The sequence below is a fragment of the Aythya marila genome (assembly GCF_965140915.1).
Source record: "Aythya marila genome assembly, chromosome: 3".
NCBI classification, from domain to species: domain Eukaryota; kingdom Metazoa; phylum Chordata; class Aves; order Anseriformes; family Anatidae; genus Aythya; species Aythya marila.
The window spans coordinates 12,902,887-12,925,635 of NC_139044.1; the positions used below are offsets into that span (position 1 = coordinate 12,902,887).

The 22,749-nt window shown below is 61.7% G+C and overlaps 2 protein-coding genes across 5 annotated transcripts; both read right to left on the bottom strand.

The window, feature by feature from the left end:
• Window positions 1-683: 683 nt before the first annotated feature.
• LOC309875888 (heme-binding protein 1-like) lies at window positions 684-4,472 on the bottom strand (the record flags this gene model as incomplete). Its single annotated transcript, XM_082755667.1, has 5 exons — window positions 684-1,289; window positions 1,423-1,606; window positions 1,702-1,843; window positions 4,113-4,198; window positions 4,304-4,472. 5 exons carry the CDS (start codon window positions 4,470-4,472, stop codon window positions 1,115-1,117), a joined length of 756 nt encoding a protein of 251 aa, XP_082611793.1. The 3' UTR covers window positions 684-1,114.
• Window positions 4,473-4,717: 245 nt separating this feature from the next.
• KLC4 (kinesin light chain 4) lies at window positions 4,718-22,714 on the bottom strand. Of its 4 annotated transcripts, none has more exons than XM_082756251.1 (16): window positions 22,658-22,714; window positions 15,229-15,495; window positions 14,856-15,086; window positions 14,463-14,541; window positions 14,148-14,373; window positions 13,747-13,834; window positions 13,430-13,531; window positions 13,149-13,322; window positions 12,939-13,038; window positions 12,539-12,591; window positions 11,761-11,828; window positions 11,568-11,676; window positions 10,725-10,847; window positions 5,475-5,599; window positions 5,337-5,394; window positions 4,718-5,227 (listed from the first exon to the last, which is right to left on the bottom strand). In XM_082756251.1, exons 2-16 carry the CDS (start codon window positions 15,475-15,477, stop codon window positions 5,138-5,140), a joined length of 1,875 nt encoding a protein of 624 aa, XP_082612377.1. In that variant the 5' UTR covers window positions 15,478-15,495; window positions 22,658-22,714; the 3' UTR covers window positions 4,718-5,137. The 4 variants fall into 4 exon arrangements, with proteins under 4 accessions (XP_082612377.1, XP_082612375.1, XP_082612376.1 ...); XM_082756249.1 differs by having other exon boundaries at window positions 10,698-10,847; XM_082756250.1 differs by lacking the exon at window positions 22,658-22,714 and adding an exon at window positions 20,793-20,898 and having other exon boundaries at window positions 10,698-10,847.
• Window positions 22,715-22,749: the final 35 nt, after the last annotated feature.

Consider the following 22,749-nt stretch of genomic DNA (forward strand, 5'->3'; position numbering starts at 1 on the left):
AAAAAAAAAAAAAAAGTTAAAATCAATTCACTTTTTTTTTTTAATTATGGAATTTAAAAATATGAAAATGTACAAAAAATACAAAAAAAAAACGACAAAAATGCACATTACAAAAATATGAAAAATGCAAAAAAAGTGCAAAAAAATCTAGGAAAAAAAAAAGCAAAACCCCAAAATTTTAAATTTAAAAATCACGTAAAATAAAAAAATAAAAATAAATAAAAATGAAAACACCTAAAATAAAAATACAAACATTAAACAAATGCAGAAAATAAAAAATAGATTAAAAAATAAATAAATAGAAAAGTACAAAAGGTAAAATTAAAAAAAAAAAGACAAAAAGGGGAAGGAATTTGCACGGCTCCCTCCCGCCCTGGGCTCACCGAGGTGTCCCCCTGAGGGGCTGGGACCCCTCAGTTCCCCCCGCCAGCCCCACACCTCCCGGCTCATGGCCCCCTGCCCGTCCCCCCGAGCCCCTCATGGGGTCCCACCACCACCACCCTCCCCACATCATCCCCTGTGGGGCTGAGGCCGAGCCCGGTGCCACCAGCGGAGCGGAACCGCGGCTTCCTGCGCTGCTTGCGGTCGGGACCACACAAGGCCCCAGGGGAAGCCGTGGGCGACTCCGCAGCCTCCCTCATCCCGCCGCCTGCCCCACGTCCCCGCCGCCACTGAGCCGCAGGCGCAGCGCTTGAGCCGTGTTTATTTGCTGCTCGTTCGGCGCCGCCGGCCTCCCCCCGGGACAGCGCGGCGGTGTTTGGGGGCGCGGAGCTGGCTGGTGGGGCCGTGAGGCTTTGGCGGCTCCGTTCGGTGGCTGAGCGTTGGCCGCGGCATCCCTCGCTCCTGACGTTTGGACACCACCAGCTCGTGACTTCCATCCAGCCCACCCGAAGTGGCTCCACGGCCCCGGCTCGGGGCTAAGAGCCACCCAGGTCACGCCGGCATGGCTATGTGGGTCCCACCAGCGGCCTCCTGCAGAGGGTCCCCCCCCCAGGGGAAGCACAGAGCGGGCAGGTTTCCCCCTGTAGGTGCACCAAGGCAGCCCGCAGCCCCCCGGTCCGTCATTCCGCGGGCGGGCGGTCATCTCCTCCGGGTCAGGACCGGCTGCGGGGGCTCACTCCGCCCGTCGGATGAACCAGATCTCGTTGCGGCGCTGAGGGACGCTGGGGTTCTGGTAGGTGGCCACGATGTAGGTTTCCCGGAGCACGGCGTCCGTGGAGCCCAGGAGCTCCCAGAAGAGCCCGATCTCCCGCAGAATCGTCTCCTCGGTGGTTATCCCGTAGAAAACCCTACAGGAAAAGGGAACAACGTCAGCCTACAGAGCTACCAGCTGCTGCTCATCGCCCCGGCCATGGTCTCCCACCCCTCTGCCCACCGGGGTGCCGTGGCGAGCCCGGGGAACGCGGCCGGCATTGGGGTCACCTGGTTATCACCCGGAGCGGCGCCCTCTCGGTGATGTGGATCTCGGGGTCCATGGGGACGGGAGGGTTTTGCTGGAACTGCCCCGGGAGGTAATAGGCGGTCAGAACCTCGCGCTCCAGCTCCGTCCCCTCCTCGTTCAGGTGGATTTCGTTGAGCACCGGGACCGTCATGCCCAGGTAGCGCCCTGGAAGGAGGCAGCAAGGCAGCCGGCGGGCAGGGTGAGAGGAGGCAGGGCCCTCCCTCTGCGCAGCCTGCCAGCCCCCTGCTGCCTGCACACACCTACAGAGTTCTCCTTGCAGATGTAGCGCATGAGCTTCATGAAGCTCAGGGAGATGCTCTGCTCATAGAGGGGCTCCCCCTTGGTGACGCAGGCCCACTTCCCGGCCGGGTAGTGCCGCTCCTCGTAGGCCGCCTCCTCGCACTGCAACAACAGGCCAGAGGACAAAGCCGGTCAGAGTTTTGTGGCACTTGGGTGGCAAAGCCAACGCCGAGAAGGCAGGCGAGAAGCGGGGAGAAGGGATCCGGCCGAGACGGGGACGCCAGCACCTGGCAGGGGGGATGGAGAAGGCGAGGGGAGCTGGCACGGCGAGCACACCTCAGGCAAGGACACGCAGCGCTGCTGGGCAGAAGTCAGCGAAAGGAAGAGCGGAGACGCAGGGCAGGGCGCGGGGAGGCTCGGGCGGCAGCAACTTTTCCCTCGAACGCTGTGTGAACATGGGGTAACAAGCAAAAAACCTCCTGCATGGGAGAAAGGAAGGTCTGGCGGTAGAGCTCTGGCACAAACAGCTGTGAAGGTTGGACCAAACTCCGCTTGGATCCTTCTCCCAAAGCGAGAAGTGAAATTAGGAAGCAGAGACATGAGCACGGGTTGTGCAAAGGGGACAGCTTTGTGGTATGGGTGAGAACCTCTATTTCCATCACAGACACTCTGTTCTGGACAAGCCTGACAAAGGAAGACCCTCAAATGGGGCCACGGGAGGTTGTGGAGTCTCCTTCTCTAGAGATACTCAAGGTCCCTCTGGACGCCTACCAGGGCAGCCTGCTCTAGGGAACCTGCTTTGGCAGGGGGGTTGGACCTGATGATCTCTTGAGGTCCCTCCCAACCCCTTCAATTCTGTGATTCATGCCTGCTGCTGTCCCACCAAGCCCAGCACAGCAACAGCATTTTCCAGCCAAGGAAACCCACCAAACAGACCCTCTAGACAACTTGCAGTTCTCATCTCTGACAGCGTGTGAGAACAAACCTTTCAGCCCAGCAAGGCACGGTGCCTGGAGCCCTGCAGCGTGACCCATACATCGACCAACCTCCCCTCTAGAAGGTGGGACTTGGGCAAGAGAAAGCGTGATGATGCTTCACATCCACTGGGGGGGGGATTTTGACTCAGTGCTGAGGCCAGGAAGGCTCCGTAGGTGGCACGGGAATTCATGAGCCTCCAAGAGGATGACATGAGGCTCGGGAGCAGCAACCACCCACCACCCACCTGCCCAAGCCCGGGGAGCACATCTACAAAGGTCCAAGCTCCTGGGTCCCCTCAGCATTAACGCCAGGAGGAGGCTCCCCTCTCCTCTCCCAGCCCTGGAATCAACCCCCAAGAATCCTCCTCGGGCACAACGGAGGCACCAACAGCCACAGAAGATCTTCAGGTCCCACGGAGTCCCGGGGACCACTCCTGCTCGGGATCGGTGCAGGTACAGAGGGGCCCAGACTGAGCCGCTGGGACACAGAAGAGCAGGGGAAGGAGCGCGGTGGAGCCCTGCTGCAGGGCTGTGCGCCCGCGTGCTGAGACGTGTCCCGCAGGCAGCGGTCCCGGGCCTCAGCCCAGGAGAAACTGGTTAAGCCCTCCTCGTGCAGAGGACAACTGACAGACGGCTGGTTGGGAGCAAGCCTAACCAAGCCCGCAGAGGCACGAGAACCAGTCCGACGGGCGCTTCTTCGCAGTTATTTCTCAAAGCACCTTTTTGTGCAAGAGATTAGAGGAGGTGCGCAACTTCGCAAGAACGGGAGTCTGCAGGCAGCAGCCGCCAGGTTCGGATCAGCGGCTGTGACAAACACTGACACGTGCTCGGGTCTGACAGCCAGAACCACAGAGTATCCTGAGCTGGAAGGGATCTGCCTGGATCGTCGAGTCCAACTCTTTACTCTGCATGGCACCACCCCAAAATCCGGCCCATCTGTGTCTGAGGGTGTTGTACAGATGCTGTTTGAGCTCTGGCAGCTCAGTGCTGTGATGACTTCCCTGGGGAGCCTGTCCCATTGCCCGAGCACCCTCTGTGTGCAGAACATTTCCCCAACCCCCATCCTGACCCTCCCCTGTCCCAGCTCCATGCCGTCCCCTCAGGTCCTGTCGCTGTCCCCAGAGAGCAGAGCTCAGCGCCTGCCCCTCCACTCCCCTCGTGAGGGAGCTGCAGGCCGCCATCAGGCCTCCCCTCAGCCTGCTCCGCTCGGGGCTGAGCAAACCCAGCGACTTCAGCCACCCCTCACCCATCTTCCCCCCCAAACCCTTTAAATTTCGGACACTTCTGCCAGCTTTACGCCCTGCTGCGCCGTGGCACCCCAAGCCGCACGCAGAAGCACCCACGCTTGCTTGGCACAGCTGGCGAGGCGCCCGAGCGCGGCAGGCAGCGGGGTGCGAGGCTGGGGGGGGCTGCGTGGAAAAGGGGGGGCAGAAGCAGGTCGGGGGTCCTCTCACCTTGCCATGTCGCGACAGGGCGACGTGGGGCACGGGCTCCCGCGCCTGGCTGTGCCGGTTCATCTGGACGATGGGGCCGGCCATGTCTGCAAGGCAAAGGGGTCAGGGGGGTGCCCCGGGTGGGTGTCCCCCCCCCCCAACAACCCCATATCCCGGCCGTGTCCCCCCCAAACCACCTCCCCGGGGCTCACCTGGGGGCAGGCTCACCCGGTGCGTGCTGGCCACGACCTCCCAGTGCGCAAACAGCCGGCCCCGCTCCTCCTCGTCCTCCTCCTCCTCGTCCTCCCCCCCCCCGCCTTCATCATCCTCCTCCTCCTCCTCGCCCAGCCCGTCCAGGTCCTCCAGCCTGATCCGCGCCATCTTCCCCCCCCCCTCCTCCCCCCGCCCCAAACCAACCCCTCCCCAAACCCTTTCCAGCTCCACCCTGCTCCGGAAAAGCACTGCCCCTTCCTGACGTCATGATGACGTCATCGGACCCGTCGTCATCCCCTCCGACGTCATCGCTCTCCGCCCCGTTGCGCGCCCCCGAGTCCCGTTGCGCGCCCCCCGAGCCCCCTTGCGCACCGCCCCCCTCCCCAAATATCCCCGGCAGGCACGGATTAGAGGGGGTGGGGGGCTTTATTTCGGAAAGTACAGCTCGGGAGCCGCGCCCTGCCCCAAATTCCAGCCCCAAATTCCAGCCCCCAGCCCTCTCCCGCAAGCTTGGGGGCTCATAGGGGCGCCCCGGGGATGGAGAGCACCCGGGGGCTCCAGGGGGTGGGGGACATCCCAGTGCTGGGGGGCACCTCACGCAGTATGGGGCAGCCCGACCCCACCAGCACCCTACTTTCCTGCTGTCCCCGTCATCCCAAACTAGCTAGGGGACCTCCTTGCAGCCCCCACCCTGCCAGGACCCCCGGGGTGGAGCGAGGGGGGCACCGTGATGATGGGGAGGGAGCGGTGGAGGTGGGGAGGGGGCCGGCTGCGGCCCCACAAAGCCGTGGCGAGGCGCTGAGTGTGCAGGGGGGGACACCGAGAGAAGGGGGTCAGTTGGAAGCGAGCAGGGAGCTGTGGGAGGAAAGATCCATGCTGCTGGCGCTGAGGCCTCTGCTCTCCGCACGGAGCCCTTGGGTGCCCTGAAAAACACAACACACATGAGAACCGGCACCCACGGGCACCCGCGGGCACCCACAGGCACCCACGGTCCCCCTCGGTGCCCGCTCCTGCCCCGTTCCCATCCCTCACCTCGAAGGAAGCGTCGCTGGACTTGTGCAGGTAGTTGAGCGAGGCGGCTCGCTTCATGCTGCGAGGAAGCAGAGGAGAGGGGGGGTCAGCTCGTGCCCGACCTCCATCGGCGGCACCCCAACGCCCTGGGATCCCTACCTGGTGTTCCTGGGCTCCAGGGGCCCGTTGCCCTGCAGCTTCTTGACCAACATCTCGCTGCTCCTCCGGATCACTTCGCGGATTTTCCCCAGGGAGCTGCTGCGCTGGAGGGTGCCGCTGCCGTCCTGGAGACGGAGACACAAGCCAGGGGCCGGGGCTGAGCGGTGCCGAGGGGGGGGCTGTGGCACGCTGAGAACCGGGCCGCCGGCACCCCCAGCCCCGCTCCGTCCCCTACAGCTCCCCGGGGTCAGCAAGCAGCAAGGGGGTCCCCAAGCTTGGGGACACCTTCAGTGAGGTCAGGACGTGCTGTTAGGGCATTTGCTTCCCCAGCCACTGCCGGCTGGAGATGAGCCTCCCCTCTCCCCCTTCCTCGCTGCGCCGGTGGTGGTCCCCCCGTCCATCCCGCTCGCTGGTCCTGGGCCACTCGTGTCAGACAGAACCACTCCGCACTCGCACACGGACTCAGCCCACCTCGAACGCCCCCGGGATGATCAGCTTTGGGACGGGCTCGTCTGGCTGCTCCGGGCTGGCTCCTTTGCTGCCTGCTTTCTCCGAGACCAAACCTGGCCCCAAACCTAAACCTAACCCCACTCTGTTGCCTCCCTTGTGCCCCCAAATCTCCCCGCTACCAAGACAGGCACCCTCAGCCCTTGATGCACTCTCGCCCCTCTCGTGGCTGAGCTCCACGTGGCTGCGTTCAGTGGCCACGTGCTGGCTGCCAGCACATCACCGCCTTGTGCCACTGTGTCACCGAGCCCTCCCACGCGGCCAGGCACACCCGTGGCACAAGGCTGTGCCATCACCGCTGGTGCGGGGCTGCTTTTGCTCTTGTAACCTGTTAACTGTGGTCTTCTTTTGCTCCCAGTGGCCCCAAGAGCTGTTTTCCCTGGCACAACGAGGCAGAAAAAACAGAGGTGAGGCAACCACAGCCCTCATGGGCACACACGGGAGCCCCTTTGTACCCCTCCATCCGAACAGACCGTGCCCTACCAGCAAACCTTTCTCCCGGCACCGATCCCATCTGCTCTGGGGTAAGCCCAGCGTGCCGAGCACCTCTTCGCTTCCTCACCGCCACGAGGGGTTCCCCAGCTGGGAGAACCACGCGCTGCTGCTGCTGCTGCTGCCGGGCACCCACTCACCGGGAACGCAGAGAGGGAACGCAGGATTAGCAGGGCAAGCAGTCCCGCTCCTCCGCCGGGCATCCCAGGCAGCTTTGGGCAGAGCTGGTACGCGGCACTAGCAAAGATGGGGATGGGACAGAGGGGAAGGAAGCAAAAGAGCCCCGCCACCGCTAGCGCTGGGTCACCATGCTCCCATTAGGGCTTCGCCACGCCAGGTGCTGATCCTTTTGCCAGGGAGCATTGGTGGGGCAGGGGAGCGGGATGGTGGTGCGGGGGCAGCAGGATCCCACTGGGAGGAAAGCTCTGGGGTCGGGGCTGGAGGATGGAGCCACGTTTCCCCAGCTGTAGCGGTGCAGGCTGCCTGCAGACCGATGCCAGAAGCGAGTGCTGCTGCACTCCGGGTTAAAAATAGCCTCCTTTTCTCTCCCCGCTCCCTCTTCTGCAGCGTTATTTTTAACCCAGCAGGCTGATGGGGCTTGGTTTGCTGCAGAGCACCCACCTCACTGCACCCACTGGGATGAGAACAAGCAGCAGCTCCACCACCGAGCCCCTCCGCTGCACGGGGGCAGAGGACCCGGGCGGGATGTGGCCGCACGTGAAGCTCAGCACAGCGGGGTCTTTTTCTGGGTACCAGAAATAGATGTTGAAGAAAACCCAAATTTGGGTGCTCCACAGCAGCCCCGGCACGCGGCTGCAGGGCTAGGCTTGGGAGCAACCCCAGGTTGGAGGCCGGGGAGGTGAACAGCAGCCTGGGGTCCCTCAGTGAGGCGGCCCCCTGCCTCCCATGCGGCAGCACGTCCCCCCCCTGCACGCACACAGACACCAAGCGCACCCCCGCCTGATCCAGCAGCCTCTCGCCCCTCCGGAGCGTGGAAAGAAGCACAGGGCAGCGGTTTGGGTCTGTCTGCCTTTAATCAGGAGGTACAGTGGGTACAGCACCAGGTTGGGGACGCGGCAGAGCGCCGAGCCGGGTGGTGCTGAGGCCTGAACAGCGCCGGGGGGGGCTCCCCGTGCTCCAAGGAGCACGTGGTGGGAGGGAGAGGCAGCGACGGCGCAGCCCTACAGCCCTCAGATCCCCGTGGTGGTGGTCCCGAGGACGAGCCCCCTGCTTTTCCAGCAAGCACAAGCTCCCAGGAGAGCAGCACGCACGGGCCCCGAGGCCTCCGCACCACCACCAGCACCACCAGCAGCAGGGGAAAGCCAGGCCCAGGCAGACACGAGCAGGTTTCTTACTGCCAGGTGACTAGCATGAAACTACCCAGCTAAATAAATAAGGGGGGGGGGGGATTCCTGCGCTGGCCTCTAGGCTCTGCCCTGCTGCCCGCAGCCTCCCCAGGCTCCTCTCTCCCTGCAGCGGGTGGGATGGGGGCGTGCACCCAAGGGTATGGGGCTCATGGCAAAATGGGCTGCTTTTGGGAAAAGATGGCCTTTTCCCTGCGGGTCCAGCAGCACTGGGGGTGCTGAGCTGTCCCCACACCAGCCCAGGGTCAGCACTGCAGCCCTGGCAGTAAGAGGGTTAGGGTCTTCCCGTCCACGTGGCTAAGGACAGCGAGTCACAGCCCTAAGGCTGTGCCTCATGAGCCAGGTCCCGCGTTTCAGAACTCTTCCTAATTCCCAGGAAAGCCTTCTCCTCCTCTGGAAACCTCCCTCCTGCCCCCTCACCTCTCCCTCGTGCTTGGAGCACCCCAAGCCCCAGCTCTTCCTTCCCTCACACCCTTCCTCGCACCTCCTTTTTCCCCTTGCTGTGCTTCACACCAGCCCATTCTCTCCCTCAGCCACTTGTACCTGCTTGGAGAGCAGCTCCGCTCTCCTCCTACCAATCCCTCTGCCTCCAAAAAAACAGAGAACAGCTTCACCCTCGCCTCTCCCTCCCTCAGCAGCCACGTGCGGGGACCCTGGAGCCACAGGATGCTTGCTCTTACTGCCACCACGCCAGCTCAGCCACAGCATCGGGTTGGGAGCCAGCAGCCAAGCGGCCCTTGGCTGTCACCCCATACCTGGAGTATGTGGTAGGGACATCCAAACCCCTGCTGAGAGCCTCCTGTGCTGGCCCTGGGCTGCGGGGAGGAGGAGAGCACTGCGGGGACTGCCCCGTGCTGCAGGGAGAGCCCAGCTCGCCGGCGGCCAGCGCAGGTTTGCTACGGGGCACTAAAATCAGCTAAAAACCTACGGGGGGGGGAAGAAAGCAAGTGGGCACATGACGGGCCTGCCGAGGCCAGGCCTCCGTGTCCCAAAACGGAGATCCTTCCTGCTCTTGCTGGCCACGGGGCAGGAGCGGGGCCCCGCGGGGGCCGGGCGCTCCTCTGCAGGCGCTGCGGTGCCCTCGCGCGCCGGGAGGGTTGGGGGGGCTGGCGCGGAGCTCTCGGCGAGGAAGGAGGGGTGGTGGTGGTGGAGGAAAAGTCGGAAGGTAACAACACACACATCCAGGTGATTGACTGCGGTGGAGGGGGTAAGAGGGAGTCTCGGGAGGCATTTAAGCCTAGTGCACAGAGAGGAGAGAGACACAATTCACAAGGCCGTGAGGTCGGAGGTAGCCCGGGAAGGTGCTGGGTCAGGGCCCGGGCTGCATGCGGTGACACCGGGCGGCGTCTGGATGGGGAGGGAGGCTGGGGGGGCTCAAACAGCGGGATCACACCTTTACCTGGGCAGCAGGTAGCTGGTCCAGGCCCCGGGGTGCTTCTCGAGGGGGCAGAGAGGTCACTGCCACCCCTGGGGCTCCCAGAGCCCTGCTGGCAGCTCAAGGGATGGTGGCAGAGATGCCTGGGGTGGTGTGACCAAGGTCTCATGGCCAGCAGAGGGAACAGCTGCCCATGATGGACAGGGGCAGGGGGAGCTGCCTCAGCCTTCTTTTTGGGGCTGCTGGCGGGGCAGAGGGAGCTGGCTGTGCGTGCTGTGGGCTGGGAAAGGCACCGAGCAGCCACGTCCCGGCTCCCAAAACCTCCCTACAGCTGGCTGGGGAAGGATTGCGGGGATGGGGACTGTCCCCCTCTGCTAACGGGGAACAGGAGGGTCCAAAGTCGGTGTTTGGCTCGGGGTGGGACCCTCCTCAGTGCTGACACCACAAACTGAGGCTGAGGGCAGCCTGGTGTCCTCAGAGCTCTGCTCCCCAGGCCCCCTCCAGGGTACAATCCACAATCAAGAGAGCCAGCGGGCTTCAGGCTTGGGTGCTGAGGGGCTGTCATGGCACCGGGGGAGAGGAAGGAGGAAAGGGAGACAGCTCATGCGGGTGAGGATGGCGGGGTTAGTGAGAGCAGCCGTGAGGGGGGAGCGGAGGGACTTGTGCTCAGTGAGTGCCAGGCTGCAGCCCACCCACCCGAGGCGCCGGCTACGCCCTGAGCTAGAGATCGGGAAGCGTTAACAGCCCTCGAGCCAAGCACCCTGCGTGTTCACACATGCTCCCGTGCCGCCTCGTCTCCAGCCTGCTCGCAGAGGCCGCCTGCCCCTCAACCTGCACCTCTACCTCCCTCCGAGCTCGGTGACCGAAGCGCCCCTCGGTCTCCGAGCGAGCCCGGCGGGCTGGGCTCACACCAGCAGCCTCCCTCACCACCACCTCGCTCAGCCGGGCACAGCCCTGCCTCTCTCAGCCAGAGCCCGTGGTGGCACGAGACCACCGTGGCGCTGCCTGAGGACTATCCCCTGCCCTGAAGACACGCAGCCACAGCCCCACAAACACACACACACACACACACGCAGCTCCCTGGGCTCCCTGCCCGTGTGGCGCGCTGCAGGACGGAGAGGCGAGATGCTCCCGCAGGCTGCGTGGGCCTGAGAGGGGTGCGCAGCGGGGAGAGGTGTTAATAAGGTTGCCGAGGCTGAGATTAATTGCGGGCCGGGACCAGCTCATGCTGTGTGCTGCCAGGAGCCGGCAGCCCCCCAGTTGGGGGGTCTCTGGCCCGAACGCCAGCAGCCAGGCCCAGGCACGCACCTCCGTGGGCTGGCTGGCTCACACCGAGAAAGAAGGGGAGGAAGAAGTGTGCAAGGAGGGGATAAATGGAGGCAGACGAGGATGCCACGACAGGCCACACGGGGAGAGCCCTGAGCCGGGCTGCCCCTTCCCTCCAGCAGCCAGCTGAGGCCATTCTTGATGGTGTCTTGTACTTACCCCGCTCCATTCCACGCCCATACTCACTTCCTCGCTACCGTCTGTGGCATTCTCGTACTTGACGCCGCCACCCAGGCTCCGACGCCTCTCTGTGCCGTCGCCCTCCTTCAGGATCTCCACCACCTTCGTCTGGTTGATGGGGTCGATGCCCTGCAAGCAGAAAGGGATAAGGAAGCACCAGGTTTTGCCCTTCGGTGGTGCTGCCCTGCCCGGGCCCGGCCCATCGCAGCCAAAATCCTCCCGCACGAGGACAGAGCCAAATCCTCTCCTGCACTGACCAGCCTCTGTTTAGGTTTCAGGTTCGGGGAGCCCCTTTCAAGCCATAAGCCACCCCGAGTGACGAGGGCTCGCTGCCCCAAAGCTGAAAACTTTTTGTCCTTCACGTTTTGGTGCGTGAGGGTTTCTGCCCTCCCTCAGCCTTTGTGCTGGGTGCCCACAACTCCCGCTTTGCGTGAGGACTGAGAGGAGTTTAGGGTGAGAGGCGCTCTGGGAAATCCCTACTGTATTTCCTGGACAAGCAATTAGTAGGAAGAAAATATTCCAGTGAGTGCAGGTCTCCTCGGGAGCTGACAAAGCCCAGGATCCTGCCCTAAGGCAGCTGCAGGATTCCTGCGCTCCAATAGCCACGCTTCCTTCACAACACAGATCCCCCCCAACACAATATTCCCCCCAAAACACGTGCTCCATCCATCCACGAGCATACACGTGCAACCCCACAGACGCGTATACATACATGCATACCCTGCACAACCCCAACCCCAACCCCCGAGCTGTTACGGGGACGTCAGCCACGGATATGGGAGGCTGCAAGGCGCGGGACAGCCCCGAAACCCCAAAGTTCCCCCACTGAGGAAGGTCCCCCCGGGTTACCTGCCGCCGGGAGCGAACTGCACACTCCTCCAAGGTCTCTGCTGCCTCTAGCTTGCCCTGGCGCCGGTACAGCGCGCCCAGGTTCCTCAGGGTGGTGTTCACGGTTGGGCTGCGGGAACAGACGCAGGGTGAGCGGGGGAGCCCTGGGGGCACCTCGCCCACCCCTAAGCTGCCCACCAAGAACCCCTCTTACCTGCTAACCTTGCAGGCCTTGTACCAGCCGCCGTACTCGGCGTAGGGAGCGCTGTCTCTGTGCTTGCTCTGTAGGGTCAGAGGATATCTGTTAGCCCTCTGGGCACCAGGATCAGGCCTGGAACACGGGCACATTTAGGTGTCCTCGGGTCACAAACTGACAGCCTGGGCAACCCCAAGGATAAGACCACTTAATATTCAAAATGCCTCTGATGCCTGCACACAGGCAGCCCTAAAAGGGTGGTTGAAACCGCTGTGAAATGCTCCGGGGGCACAAAAAGCCTAGACTCGAGGCCAGAGCTGCTGTAAGGAAAGCCGGCCTCTCCCTGCTGCCACTAAGGGCAGGGAGAAAGAGGGGCGAGGGGAAAAAAAAAAAAAAAAAAAAAAAAAGTGAAGCTCTACAAAGACGGTTTGATACTTTTTTTAATAGGAGATGTGGACATGGCACAAAGCGGAGCGCAGCAGCCCCAGCAGAACAAGCCAGGTGTGTGGTCACCACTCCTGATCACGCTGACCGTGCTGTGCCACTGCCCCCAGGGCAGCTGTGCCCAGGCCAAATGTCCCAGGGGAGGAAGAGGCTCAGTCCTTGCCCAGGCTGTAAAATGAATCTCACTCCAGCTGCACATCTCTCCTGTAAGGCTGGATTTCCCGGCCTGCTCCACAGCCCTGGGAGAGAAGGGGGCACAGCCAGCATGGCTCCGTTGGGCCAGCTTTGGCCAGCAGCTTTAGAAGATGAATCTTTCCCCTCAGCTCTTGCTGCGTCCCCAGCTTGGACTCACCTTGCTCATCTCCTCTCTCTCCTCCGCGTGCATCCAGATGGGCTTGTGTTCATCTGTGCGGGGAAGGACACAAGACAGCTCCGGTCACCACCTCGTCCTCTTGCTCTGCCACACTTCCCCTGGAGCTCCAGCTCCCGCACAACCCTATTCCCCCTGTTAGTCACAGCTGCTTCCCAAGCAAAGGCTCACAGCCAGAGCTCTCCAAGTCTCCTTCTGAGGGACGTGGACCAGCACAAGACACTCCAAGGGCAGCGTCTCAAGGAGCGCCCAAAGCAGGGGCCCTGCAAGGCATCCCCATCCCTCTGCCAAGGGGATACCAGCGCCGGCCAAGCTCAGGCTGAGAGCCAGGGGACCAAACTGCTGGGCCTTCCCCAGCCCCAGTAACTCCTGCTGCACGAACCATCCACGGAGCCAAACTCCTTCACGTGAGCACGGGTGAGGATCTCCTTGTACAGCACCTCGGCGTCTTTGTATTTGCTCTGCTTCAAGTAGCAGGAGGCCTGCAACCAAGAAAGCAGCTCCAATCCCGCTGGACGACACAGATTTACCCTGCCCACCTCTCCCAGCTATCTCCCACCCATCCCCGCGCCGCCTCCTCCCAGGGTCTCACCAGGTTGTTCTTGGTCTTGGCCACGTTGGGGTCGTCAGGACCCAGGCAGCTCTCGTAGATCTCCAGGGCCCTGCAGTAGTAGTACTCCACCTCCTCGTACTTGCCCTGGTTCTGGCACAGCAGGGCCAGATTGTTCAGCTGCTTGGCCACGTCGGGGTGGTCTTTGCCTAGGACCTGGGTGCACAGAAGAGGAGAAGCCACAAAAAGACATTTAAACATGGCAAGGAAGGGAAAGAAAACCCTAAGGGGGAGCTGGAAGGGAGACTGTGGGAGTCCAGTACCTTCTCACGGATCTCCAGGGCTCGCTTACACAGGGGCTCTGCTTCTTTGTACTTCCCTCTCTTGCCATAGAGAACAGCCAGATTGTTCAAAGTTGCAGCCACCTGCAGAGATAAAAGTTTCTCTGTGAAACAAAGATGAATTCAGTGGGACCAGCCTTGCCTACATGTCAGGAACTGGCTTCTCCTGGATGCTGCCAGGCCATGCTGAACAAGATTGGCAGAAAGAGGCTGATGTGGCCAAACAGCACCCCACACATCCCAGGTTCCCTGCTGTCCCCGGGCAAGAGAAGTGACCAAGGGAGGAGGGAGACACTCACCGCCGGGTGGTCTTTGCCCAGGGTCTTCTCACGGATGGAGAGCGCGTCGTTCAGGAGGTGTGCTGCCTCTTTGTATTTATTCTGATCCCTGCAGTGCAAAGCCAGCTAGTTATTCAGGGTTTGGACAACACAGCCCACGGCAAGCAGAACCACAACCAGCAGTCCTCCCTCCGCACACACCAGCTCCCACAGCCCACCCATTTCCCTTTTTCTCCCTGCTTTAGCCAGTCCCTGGTTTTATCAGGGAGTTTGGCGGTCCAAATCCCTTATGTGTGCCAAAAACCCTTTCTAAAAGGCAAATCCCTGGAAGCTGGAAGAACTCCTTGCCACCACAACGTGACCTGGTGAACAGGAGGGAGAAAGCCCTCCTGGCCCCGTTGTGCCCTGCCCACTACCCTCACCTGTACACCAGCGCCAGGATGTTGAGCATGGTGGCCACATCGGGGTGATCGTGGCCCGATGTCTTCTCCAGGTCCTCCAGCGCCTGCTTGCAGAGAGGCACAGCCACCTCGTAGCGTCCCTGTGAGGCGTACTGGATGACGAGGTTGTGGAGGGTGCGCAAGCGTGCGGGAATCTCGTAGCCTCCCTGCTGGGCAGCTGCCACCGCGCTGCTGTGCTGGTGGGGCACTGCGGGCACAGAACGAGACACGGGGGCACGGTCGGCAGGGCAGGTTTGAAGGGGTACAGTCAGCAGGCAAGCAGAAGCCCACACTTACATCCAGGACCGTGTTCTTCCTCCTCATTTGGGAACAGATCGTCCAGGGAGTCCTTGGTGGAGTCGCCCTCCTTCTCCTCCTGAGAAGATGGGAATCACAGGGCTGTAGGTTCTCGGAGGAGATGACAGCAGCCTGGGCTGAGCCAGCTGCGAATCTCTCCCCACTGCTGCAGCCCCAAACCACCACCAACTTCCCCGGTGTCTCTGCCACCACCTTTCTCCCACACAACAGACCCAGCAAAGCCAGATTTCCCCATCAAATCCCGGCACCCTACCCCATGCATTGAAGCTGGGAAGGGACAAAACCCAGGGCAAGGCTGTCACCCCCAGGCCATCCCGCTGGTCCAACCCCCCCGGGGGCAAAAGGCTGCTGCTTGACAGGACGAGGACCTACCGAAGGCGAGACATCCTCATCATACTTCTTCAGCTGGTTCATGAACTCCAGGTGCTTCTTCTCCTCCTCCAGCTGAGCCACGGTCTGCTCGCTGCGCTGCAGCTTCTGCTGGGTGTTGGCCAGCTCGTCGCGCAGCCACTGGTTCTCCTGGCACAGCCTCCGCACCTGAGCCCGCAGCTTCTGCTTCTCCGACTCCACCGCGTTCAGGTGGTTGGACAGCGCCATCATCACCTTGTCGGGGGTGACAGGGAGGGTCAGGAGAGACCCCAGCCTCACGTCTCCCTCACACACGCGCTCGGGGACCACCCTCAGGGCCACTCTGCCCCGTCAGTCCCAGGTACCAACCACACGGGAGGGCGCTCGCCGCTCTCACCTGAGCCTCTCCAAGCCCCAGCTCAATCATCTCCACTGATTTGCGGAGCAGGTTGGATTTCTCGTGCACCAGGTTGGCTTCTTCATCCTTCTTCAGGCACTTGATGGTCTCCAGCAAGCTGTGCAGGATGGAGTTGTGTTCGTTCTTGAGCGCCTCCAGCCCCTGCATCACCAGCTTGGTGTTGGAAATGATCTCCTCTTGGCTCAGCTTGTCCAGTTTCTCCTCCCTTGGGTACACCATGGTGGACATAGTCCTGGTCCGGCAGCCCTAGGGAGAAAGAAAACCAAACCCTGAGTGCCTCGGGGCTGTTCCAGCAGCCAGCCACAAGTGATTTAGCTTCCATTTAGGAGCCGAGATCTGTGCTTGGCAGCTGGGGTTGCGATGGGTGCGCCTCCCACCCGCAAACCACTGGGGCGGGGAGGCTGTCAGAGCCCCACACCCCTTCTGCAGAGGGGTGCCAGCGCCGAGCTCTCTGCTCCAGCGACGCACGGCCCTCAGCAAGTTTTTTTGAGGCTGTTCTTACTGGTGAGCAAGAGCCGAGCCCTTCCCCACCCAGCCCCCGAGTCACGCTGCTGACTTCATGTCCGCTTCATCACCCAGCGCCCGTTCCTGGGGAATCCACCTGATCCATAACTCCCCTGTGCTCCTTCCCACCTTGATAAAACATCAGGGGGAGGGACCGAGTGCTGAAGCAACAAGGGAAACCCCCAAACCTTCCGCAGTCAGCCTTCTGCGGGTGAGCACAATCCAGGAGAGACGAGCGAGGCTTCCCAGCTTGCACACAGCTTGCTAGCAAGGCGCAGCAGACACCTACCTGCTTCCACACAAGCCCAGGTAACAACTGCTGAAGGGTAAAGAGTAAATGACCAGTTTTGGCTCACAAGAAAACTCAGCTCCATACCCAGAAGCAGGGAAATCAGGGAGTGGGAGTCCTCTGGAGCACGGGTACCGCTTGAAGACACAGGGAGATGCCCAGAAGCAGCCTCGAACCCAGCACGGAGCACACCTCCAGCTCTGCTGCAGGGCTCACACAGCGGGGTGGCCCACGAGCACCTCTTCACCCCTCTGTGTGCTGGGCCAGCTGGAAATGCTGATGGTTTTCACAGAAGCATTAATCACATCCCCACTAGGAGGGCCTGAGCTCTTGTTTTACGTTCAATACACACGCACCGAGGAGAGGAACATCTTCTGAACCGGGATAAAAAGCCACCAGAGCTCGCACCTTGCTAGATAACAGCCCGACAAGCCCCAGATCCATAGGAAATCAGCCTCATTAATTCCGCTGTGCGCAGAGCTACCCAGCACCTGAGAAACTGCTGAGCTGCGTGTTAAAACACGAGGATCCCTGCTCCAGCAACATCCCATCTTTCTTCTGTCCTTCCAGAAGAAAAAAAAGAAGCCAGGAGCATCTCACAGTCCCCACACTCAGCTTGTTCTGACAAACTGTAAAGGCTTCAGGTTGTCTGAGAAGGGAGATGGAACGAAACAACCGTGACCTGGGCTGTGTTAAAAGCAGCGTGGCCAGCAGGGCGAGGGAGGGGATTTGTCCCCCTCTGCTCTGCTGTTGCAAGACCCTCCATGGAGTCCTGCATTCAGCTCTGGGGCCCCATGGAAGGATTAGAATGAGTCCAGAGCAGGGCCACGAGGATGATGAAGGGGCTGGAGCACCCCTCCTACACAGACAGGCTGAGGGAGTTGGGGTTGCTCAGCCTGGAGAAGAGAAGGCTCCAGGGAGACCTTACAGCAGCCTGCCAGTGCCTAAAGGGGCTACAGGAAAGCTGGGGAGGGACTCTTGGTCAGGGGGTGGAGTGGCAGGAGAAGGGGAATGGCTTTAAAATGAAGAAGAATAGGTTTAGATTAGATGTCAGGAGGAAATTCTTCACTCAGAGGGTGGTGAGGCCCTGGCACAGGCTGCCCAGAGAAGCTGCGGCTGCCCCATCCCTGGAGGTGTTCAAGGCCAGGCTGGATGGGGCTTTGGGCAGCCTGGGCTGGTGGGAGGTGTCCCTGCCCATGGCAGGGGGCTGGAATACAGTAATCTTTGAGGTCCCTTCCAACCCAAACCTTTCTGTGGATCTGTGACAAGCACAGCCCTGCCAGGCACCAGCTCCAGCTTCCAAGGGAGCAGAGCGGGCTGCACAGCACCCGGGCTGCTCACTCCCAAACACCACCAAGAAAACAAAGAGAGAACTGAAGGGAATAAAACCCCCAGACACCGTCAGAAGATGGCTCATTATCCCCCAAAGTGAGGATTCTTCCCCCCAGAGCCTTATTTCCAGCCCTCCCCAGAGCTGGCAGGTCTGTGCCCGGTGCGCAGCCCTCCGGAGAGGCACCGCGCTCTATGGCAACTGATGCCAAGGTCAGGCAGGCTGAGGCTGCTGCACAAGCACTCTTCCTGCTCCCACACATTCAGCAAAGGGCACGGAGCGTCCTTTACCCGGGCAGAAAGGGGAGGCTCAGGCTGGAGCACCCAGCTCCTCCTTTATCCATCTGCCATCCCTGCAGCTCTGAGGCGCGCCGTGGTGGCTCAGGTCTCCACCGGCGCGTTTCTGCTCCACTTGGCACGGCCTCCCCGCGGACGGCGAGCTGCTGGAACAGCCCTGCTCCCGTTTTTGGGGGCAGGTAGGGCAGGAGGAAGCCTGCACGGAGCTCTGCGGTGCTTGCAGGCAGCTGGGGAGCCACCAGCTGCCGCGTCCTGCTGGGCACAAACCTCCCTCCCGCGCTCCGGTGCGGCACCGGGAAACCACCGAGCGTCAGCAGTTTTTATCAGCCCACTTCTTCTGCCGCTGAAATCCGCTCCCACACACGAGAGATGGAAGAGGAAAGAGCTGGAAGCTTCGGCACTCACGTCTCAAGCCCACAGTGAAGGCAAGGATGCCAGACGAGATGGGTCCAAGCGGACCTCAAAGCTCAGGAGCTCACTGCCAGGAGGCTCTGGAGAGCCACAAACTTGGCACCGGGGAAATCAGGGGGCAGCTACGATGGAATAAGACTTCAGGTGGTCTTTTGTTACCTCTACGCGTGCCTCAACAAATTCAGCTTGCTTCAGTGTCTCTCTGCACGTCCCCAGACCAAGTGTATGTGCGACAGCTCGCCCAAGACCTTCAGCCCGCGGGTGCCTGCCAGAGCTCTCTGTGAGCGCAGACCTCAGCAGCAAGCTCTTCTGTAGGAGAACGCGATCTAAGGATGCGGTAATTGCAGGAAAAACAACCGGGTTCTGGACAAAAAGCTTCCTGGGGAGCAGAATGAGGCTGATTCATAGCGAGAAGGAGCGAAGAAGCCTGGGAGACGGATAGGGATGAGCACTGCAGGCATGGAACCGCGGGGCTGGAGGCGTGTGGGCACAGCAGTTACCCCAGCCCTGTGCTTCGGGTACCTACAGCAGGTGGGTGACCTGCTTCAGGCAACAGGGAAGACTTTGGGGGTTGCTTTGTTGGGGTTTTGGGTTTTTTTTTTGGACCTCGGCCAGCTCGTTGCTGTCAAACCACTGAATAAAGGGTTTTTTGGAAGGCTGGCTGACCTCCACGAAGCTGAAAGCGAGATCGCCGACACACAGCCGAGCCTCCACGCCACAACCAAACCTCCACCTGATGCCTCGGACAGCAAAAAATAAACTGAGGGCAGTGAAACAGAGTGCTGAGGTTGAGCAGAGCTGGTGTCACAAGCTTCCTCCTCGTTTTGGTGCCATAGCACCAGGAAACAAACAGGGACCGCAGGAGCCTAGGGGCAGCCGGGACACACGCCTGCACGGAGCAGGAGCAGTGCTCTGGGGTGCTCGTGAGCCGTGCCACAAACACCCGGGACACCTCAGAGCCCCCGAGGGCACACAAACAGGACGCCGGCACCCCGGGAGCTCCTACCCAGCACGTTTCTGAGCTGCAACCCCAAAGCCAAAGGGTGCAGCCCAACCCTGATACGCGTGGGGCCCTGCCAGCATTTAGCTCCGGCTTAGGTTTCTCCGGGTTTCTCCACCCCGCTGTGCTAAAAGGGGCACCCAAGGGCCCCGGCAGGAGGCTCTCACGCCCTTGTCCTCTCGTGCCCAAAACGTGGGGCTCTGCTTAGTGCCCGGGCATCCCCTCGCGTGGTTTGAAGCCAAGCTCCAAGCCCAGGAAGGCTTCACCCAAGCAGCCTCCCCGGGCTGGGTGGGCATTTATAACTCGGCGCAGGCTGACTGGGAACAGCTCAGCCCTCCCCACGCCCTGGCCGGGGTTCAGTGCCAGAACTGCTTCTTGCAGCAGCAGCTGACACATGCCAGCTCTGGCTGCGCGTGGAGCTCCAGGAGCCCTTCTAGATGCCAGAAGGGCTGCGCTGGGAAAGCCTGTGCTAACCCGCAGGCTGCAGGAGCCCCAGGGTGTTTAACTAGGGCTCAGGAGGGAGCTGTGCAGCTCACGTGGATGGGTTCTCCCACAAGAAGAGGGGAAACTCCACAAATGCTCTTTCCCCTAAGCACTAAACACTCCTCTCTGTCCCAGAAGCTCCAGCTCCCCGCCACCCTAACCTCTTACAGAAAACGTGCTGCAACACAACCTGCCCGAAACCTGGCTTTCCAGGGACTCCAGGGACATGGCCACAGTGATCCAGGTTTGGAAAGGACCCAGGGGCTTCTCGTCTCCTGGAAATGCCAAACTGGGGTTGTTCTGGTTGACCAAACAGCTCCTGTGTTACCAAAGCGAGAGCCAACGTCGAGGGCACGCACGAGAGCAGAAAGGGTTTACTGCTTTTGTTCTCTAATGATTGTGGAATACACACACGGGAGGCAACGCAGGTAAAATAAATAAATAGGAGGAGCCACGTGCCATAGCAGAAAGCCTGAGTGCTCCTCACAGCCCCTCGTGCTGTTTACAAGCCTGGCTGGCCTGGAAAACGCACGCCTTTTGCTGGGACCGGGGGAACGGCAGCCTTCAGCACCCCCACCCGCGTGCTAGCATCTCCAGATCAGCTGAGAAGGTGTTGTTTTTATAAAAAAAAAGGCAAAACAAAAAAACAAAAAACAAAGAAAAAAACCCCAAACCCTCCTGCTCACGTTCCCAGCAGCCAAATCCACTCTGCATCTGCTGCGGCTGGGATGAGCGGAGCACCATGAAAACCTCTTTCCTGGAGCGGAGCCAGGCGCAGCATCTCTCCCCAGCCCGGTGGGGAGGGAGGGCGGCTCGCTGCGCACAGCCATCACCTTGCCCTGGCAGCAGGCAGCGGGGTGGAAGCAGGCGGAATAATTCCCCGGAGCCCGTGCCCCTGCAGCCAGCTCCCTAACCCGCAGGCTGGATGTGCCGCAGGAGCATGGGGACGGTCCGGGCACAGCGAGCGCAGCCCCAGCGCTGCAGACCTGGGGCAGCCGCAGGGAGCAGCTGACTGCGGGTGGGTTATTTCCAGAACCAAAAAGGGTCTGGAAACACAAGGAAGCAGGCCAGTTCCCCGGGACAAAGCTCTACCGGCACCATAAGCACAGGGTTGGGTTTACTCACGAATCCAGCCTTTACCCGGCACCTCCTCGCCAAGGTCAAAGCCTCGCAGCACGACCCCTGTGCCCTCCCCAAAACCCTTTTTGGGATTAACGCTGCTGTTCCTACCTGGGCATTCCTCCCGAGGAGCAGGCGAGCTTCCTGCTCCTTCCGCCAGCCCCGGCAGAGCTCAGCCCTGTTTATTTACCCTGCGTCTGGGCTGCCGGAGATCTTTGACCCCGCGCTCGCTGCACACCACCGCCCTCCTCCTCCTCCTCTTCCTCCTCCTCCTCCTCCTCCTCCTCGCTCGCAGTGGGGGCAGGTGCTTTTTTCCCCGGGGAGCTGAGCCCACGGGCGCCAGGAGGAGACCCTAGCGGGGCGCAGAGGAGCCGGGCACGGTGCTGGGGGAGCTGGCGAGGGCTGGAGGCCCGCCGCAGCCTCCCACCATTGTGCAAACGTCTCCAGGCTGCCCGGCCACAGCTCTCTGCGGCAGCACCATCCCCCAGCCCTCCTCCCGGCACCTCCTTCCAGCCGCATCCCTTCTCCCTGACGGAGGTTTAGGGGGAATCGTGTCCCCCCCCAGCGCCTCCGGCAGGGTGTAGCTCCGCTTGGGAAGCGATTTCTTTGCCCGAGGAAAGGTTTCGGGTGGAAACGCGGCCCCCAAAGTTTGCGAGCCATCGCTGCGTGCTCGCAGCCGCCTCCGTCATCGCTCCTCCGGCTTTGTCTGGCAGCGGGAGGCACGCCCGCTGCGTATCCTCGGGGCCGGGAAAGCGGGGACAAAACCCCCCTGTTCCACCCCAAAACCCCTCCATCCTTTCCCGGCGTCCCGGTCCCGCTCCACCCTGCCTCCCCGGGAGGAAACTTGCCCCGAAACCACGGCTCGGAGCGGCCCTTTGTTACGGGACGGCCGGGCACCCTGCCCGTCCCCGTCACCAGCAGGGAATCTGCCACCCAGCAGCCCTACCTGGGTGCCTGCAGCAGCTTGCCCGCTGCTCCCGCTTCCCCCGGCGGGCACGGTGCTGACGGACGGACGGATGTGGGGCCGTGCTCGGGGCACGCCACGGCCCCGTCGCCCCGCTGGCAGTGCCACGCACACCGACCCCACAGCTGCCACCCCCGGCAGCCACCGAGCTGCTTCTCCGAGGGCTCGGGGGGTGACGCCGATCCCTCGGGGATCCCAGATGCGCACCCTAATACCGATCCTATAGCTCGGGGGGGGGCACCCCTGATCAGTGGCACCCCGAAACCCAGCTCGTGGAGCCGTAGGGCTGCCCCACAGCCGCCCAGGCCATATTTCTGTGCCCCGGCTGGCTATGGGGATGTCATCCCGGTAGCCCCAAAGCACCCCAAAGCCCCAAAGCCTGGCGGGGAGCACCCCGAAACCCACCCGGGCCGGGGGGGCTGAACCTGCCCTGGGGCTCCCAGGGGACAGCGGGGTCAGGGTGCCATAGGGAGGCATGGTAAGGGGGCTCCGGGGGGCAGCCCTATAGGGGGAGGGCACCACAATTTTGGGAGGGCACCCCAAGGTTGGGAGGGCACCACGATTTTGGGAGAGCACCATATTTTTTGGGGATGCCCTATTTTTTGGGGGGATACCCCATCCTTTTGGGGGACACACCCATTTTTTGGGGGATACCCCATTCTTTTGGGGGACACCCCTATTTTTTGGGTACACCCTGTTTTTTTGGGACACCCCTATTTTGGGGGGACACTCCCTTTTTTTGGGACACCCCATTTATGGGGGGACACCCCATTCTTTTAGGGACACCCCTATTTTGGGGGGGGAACAACCCTATTTTTGGGAGGACACCCCCCTGCCCGCCCCCCAGCCCCGCTGACAGTGCAGCAGGGCTGCCCGGTGCCCCGGGGCCTTCCCTCCCAACCCCTCCCCATACCGCAGCCCCCCACCCGCCGACCCCAAACCGACCCCAAGCCCCCCAAAAACCCCCTAAAGCCCCCAAAACCGCCCCCAAACCCCTCGATTCCGCTCCTACCTGCTCGGCACAGGGCGGCGGTGACCGGTGCGGGGCTGCGGCGGCGACACGGGGCGGGGCCCGGCCCCAAAACGCCCCCAAAACGCCCCCCC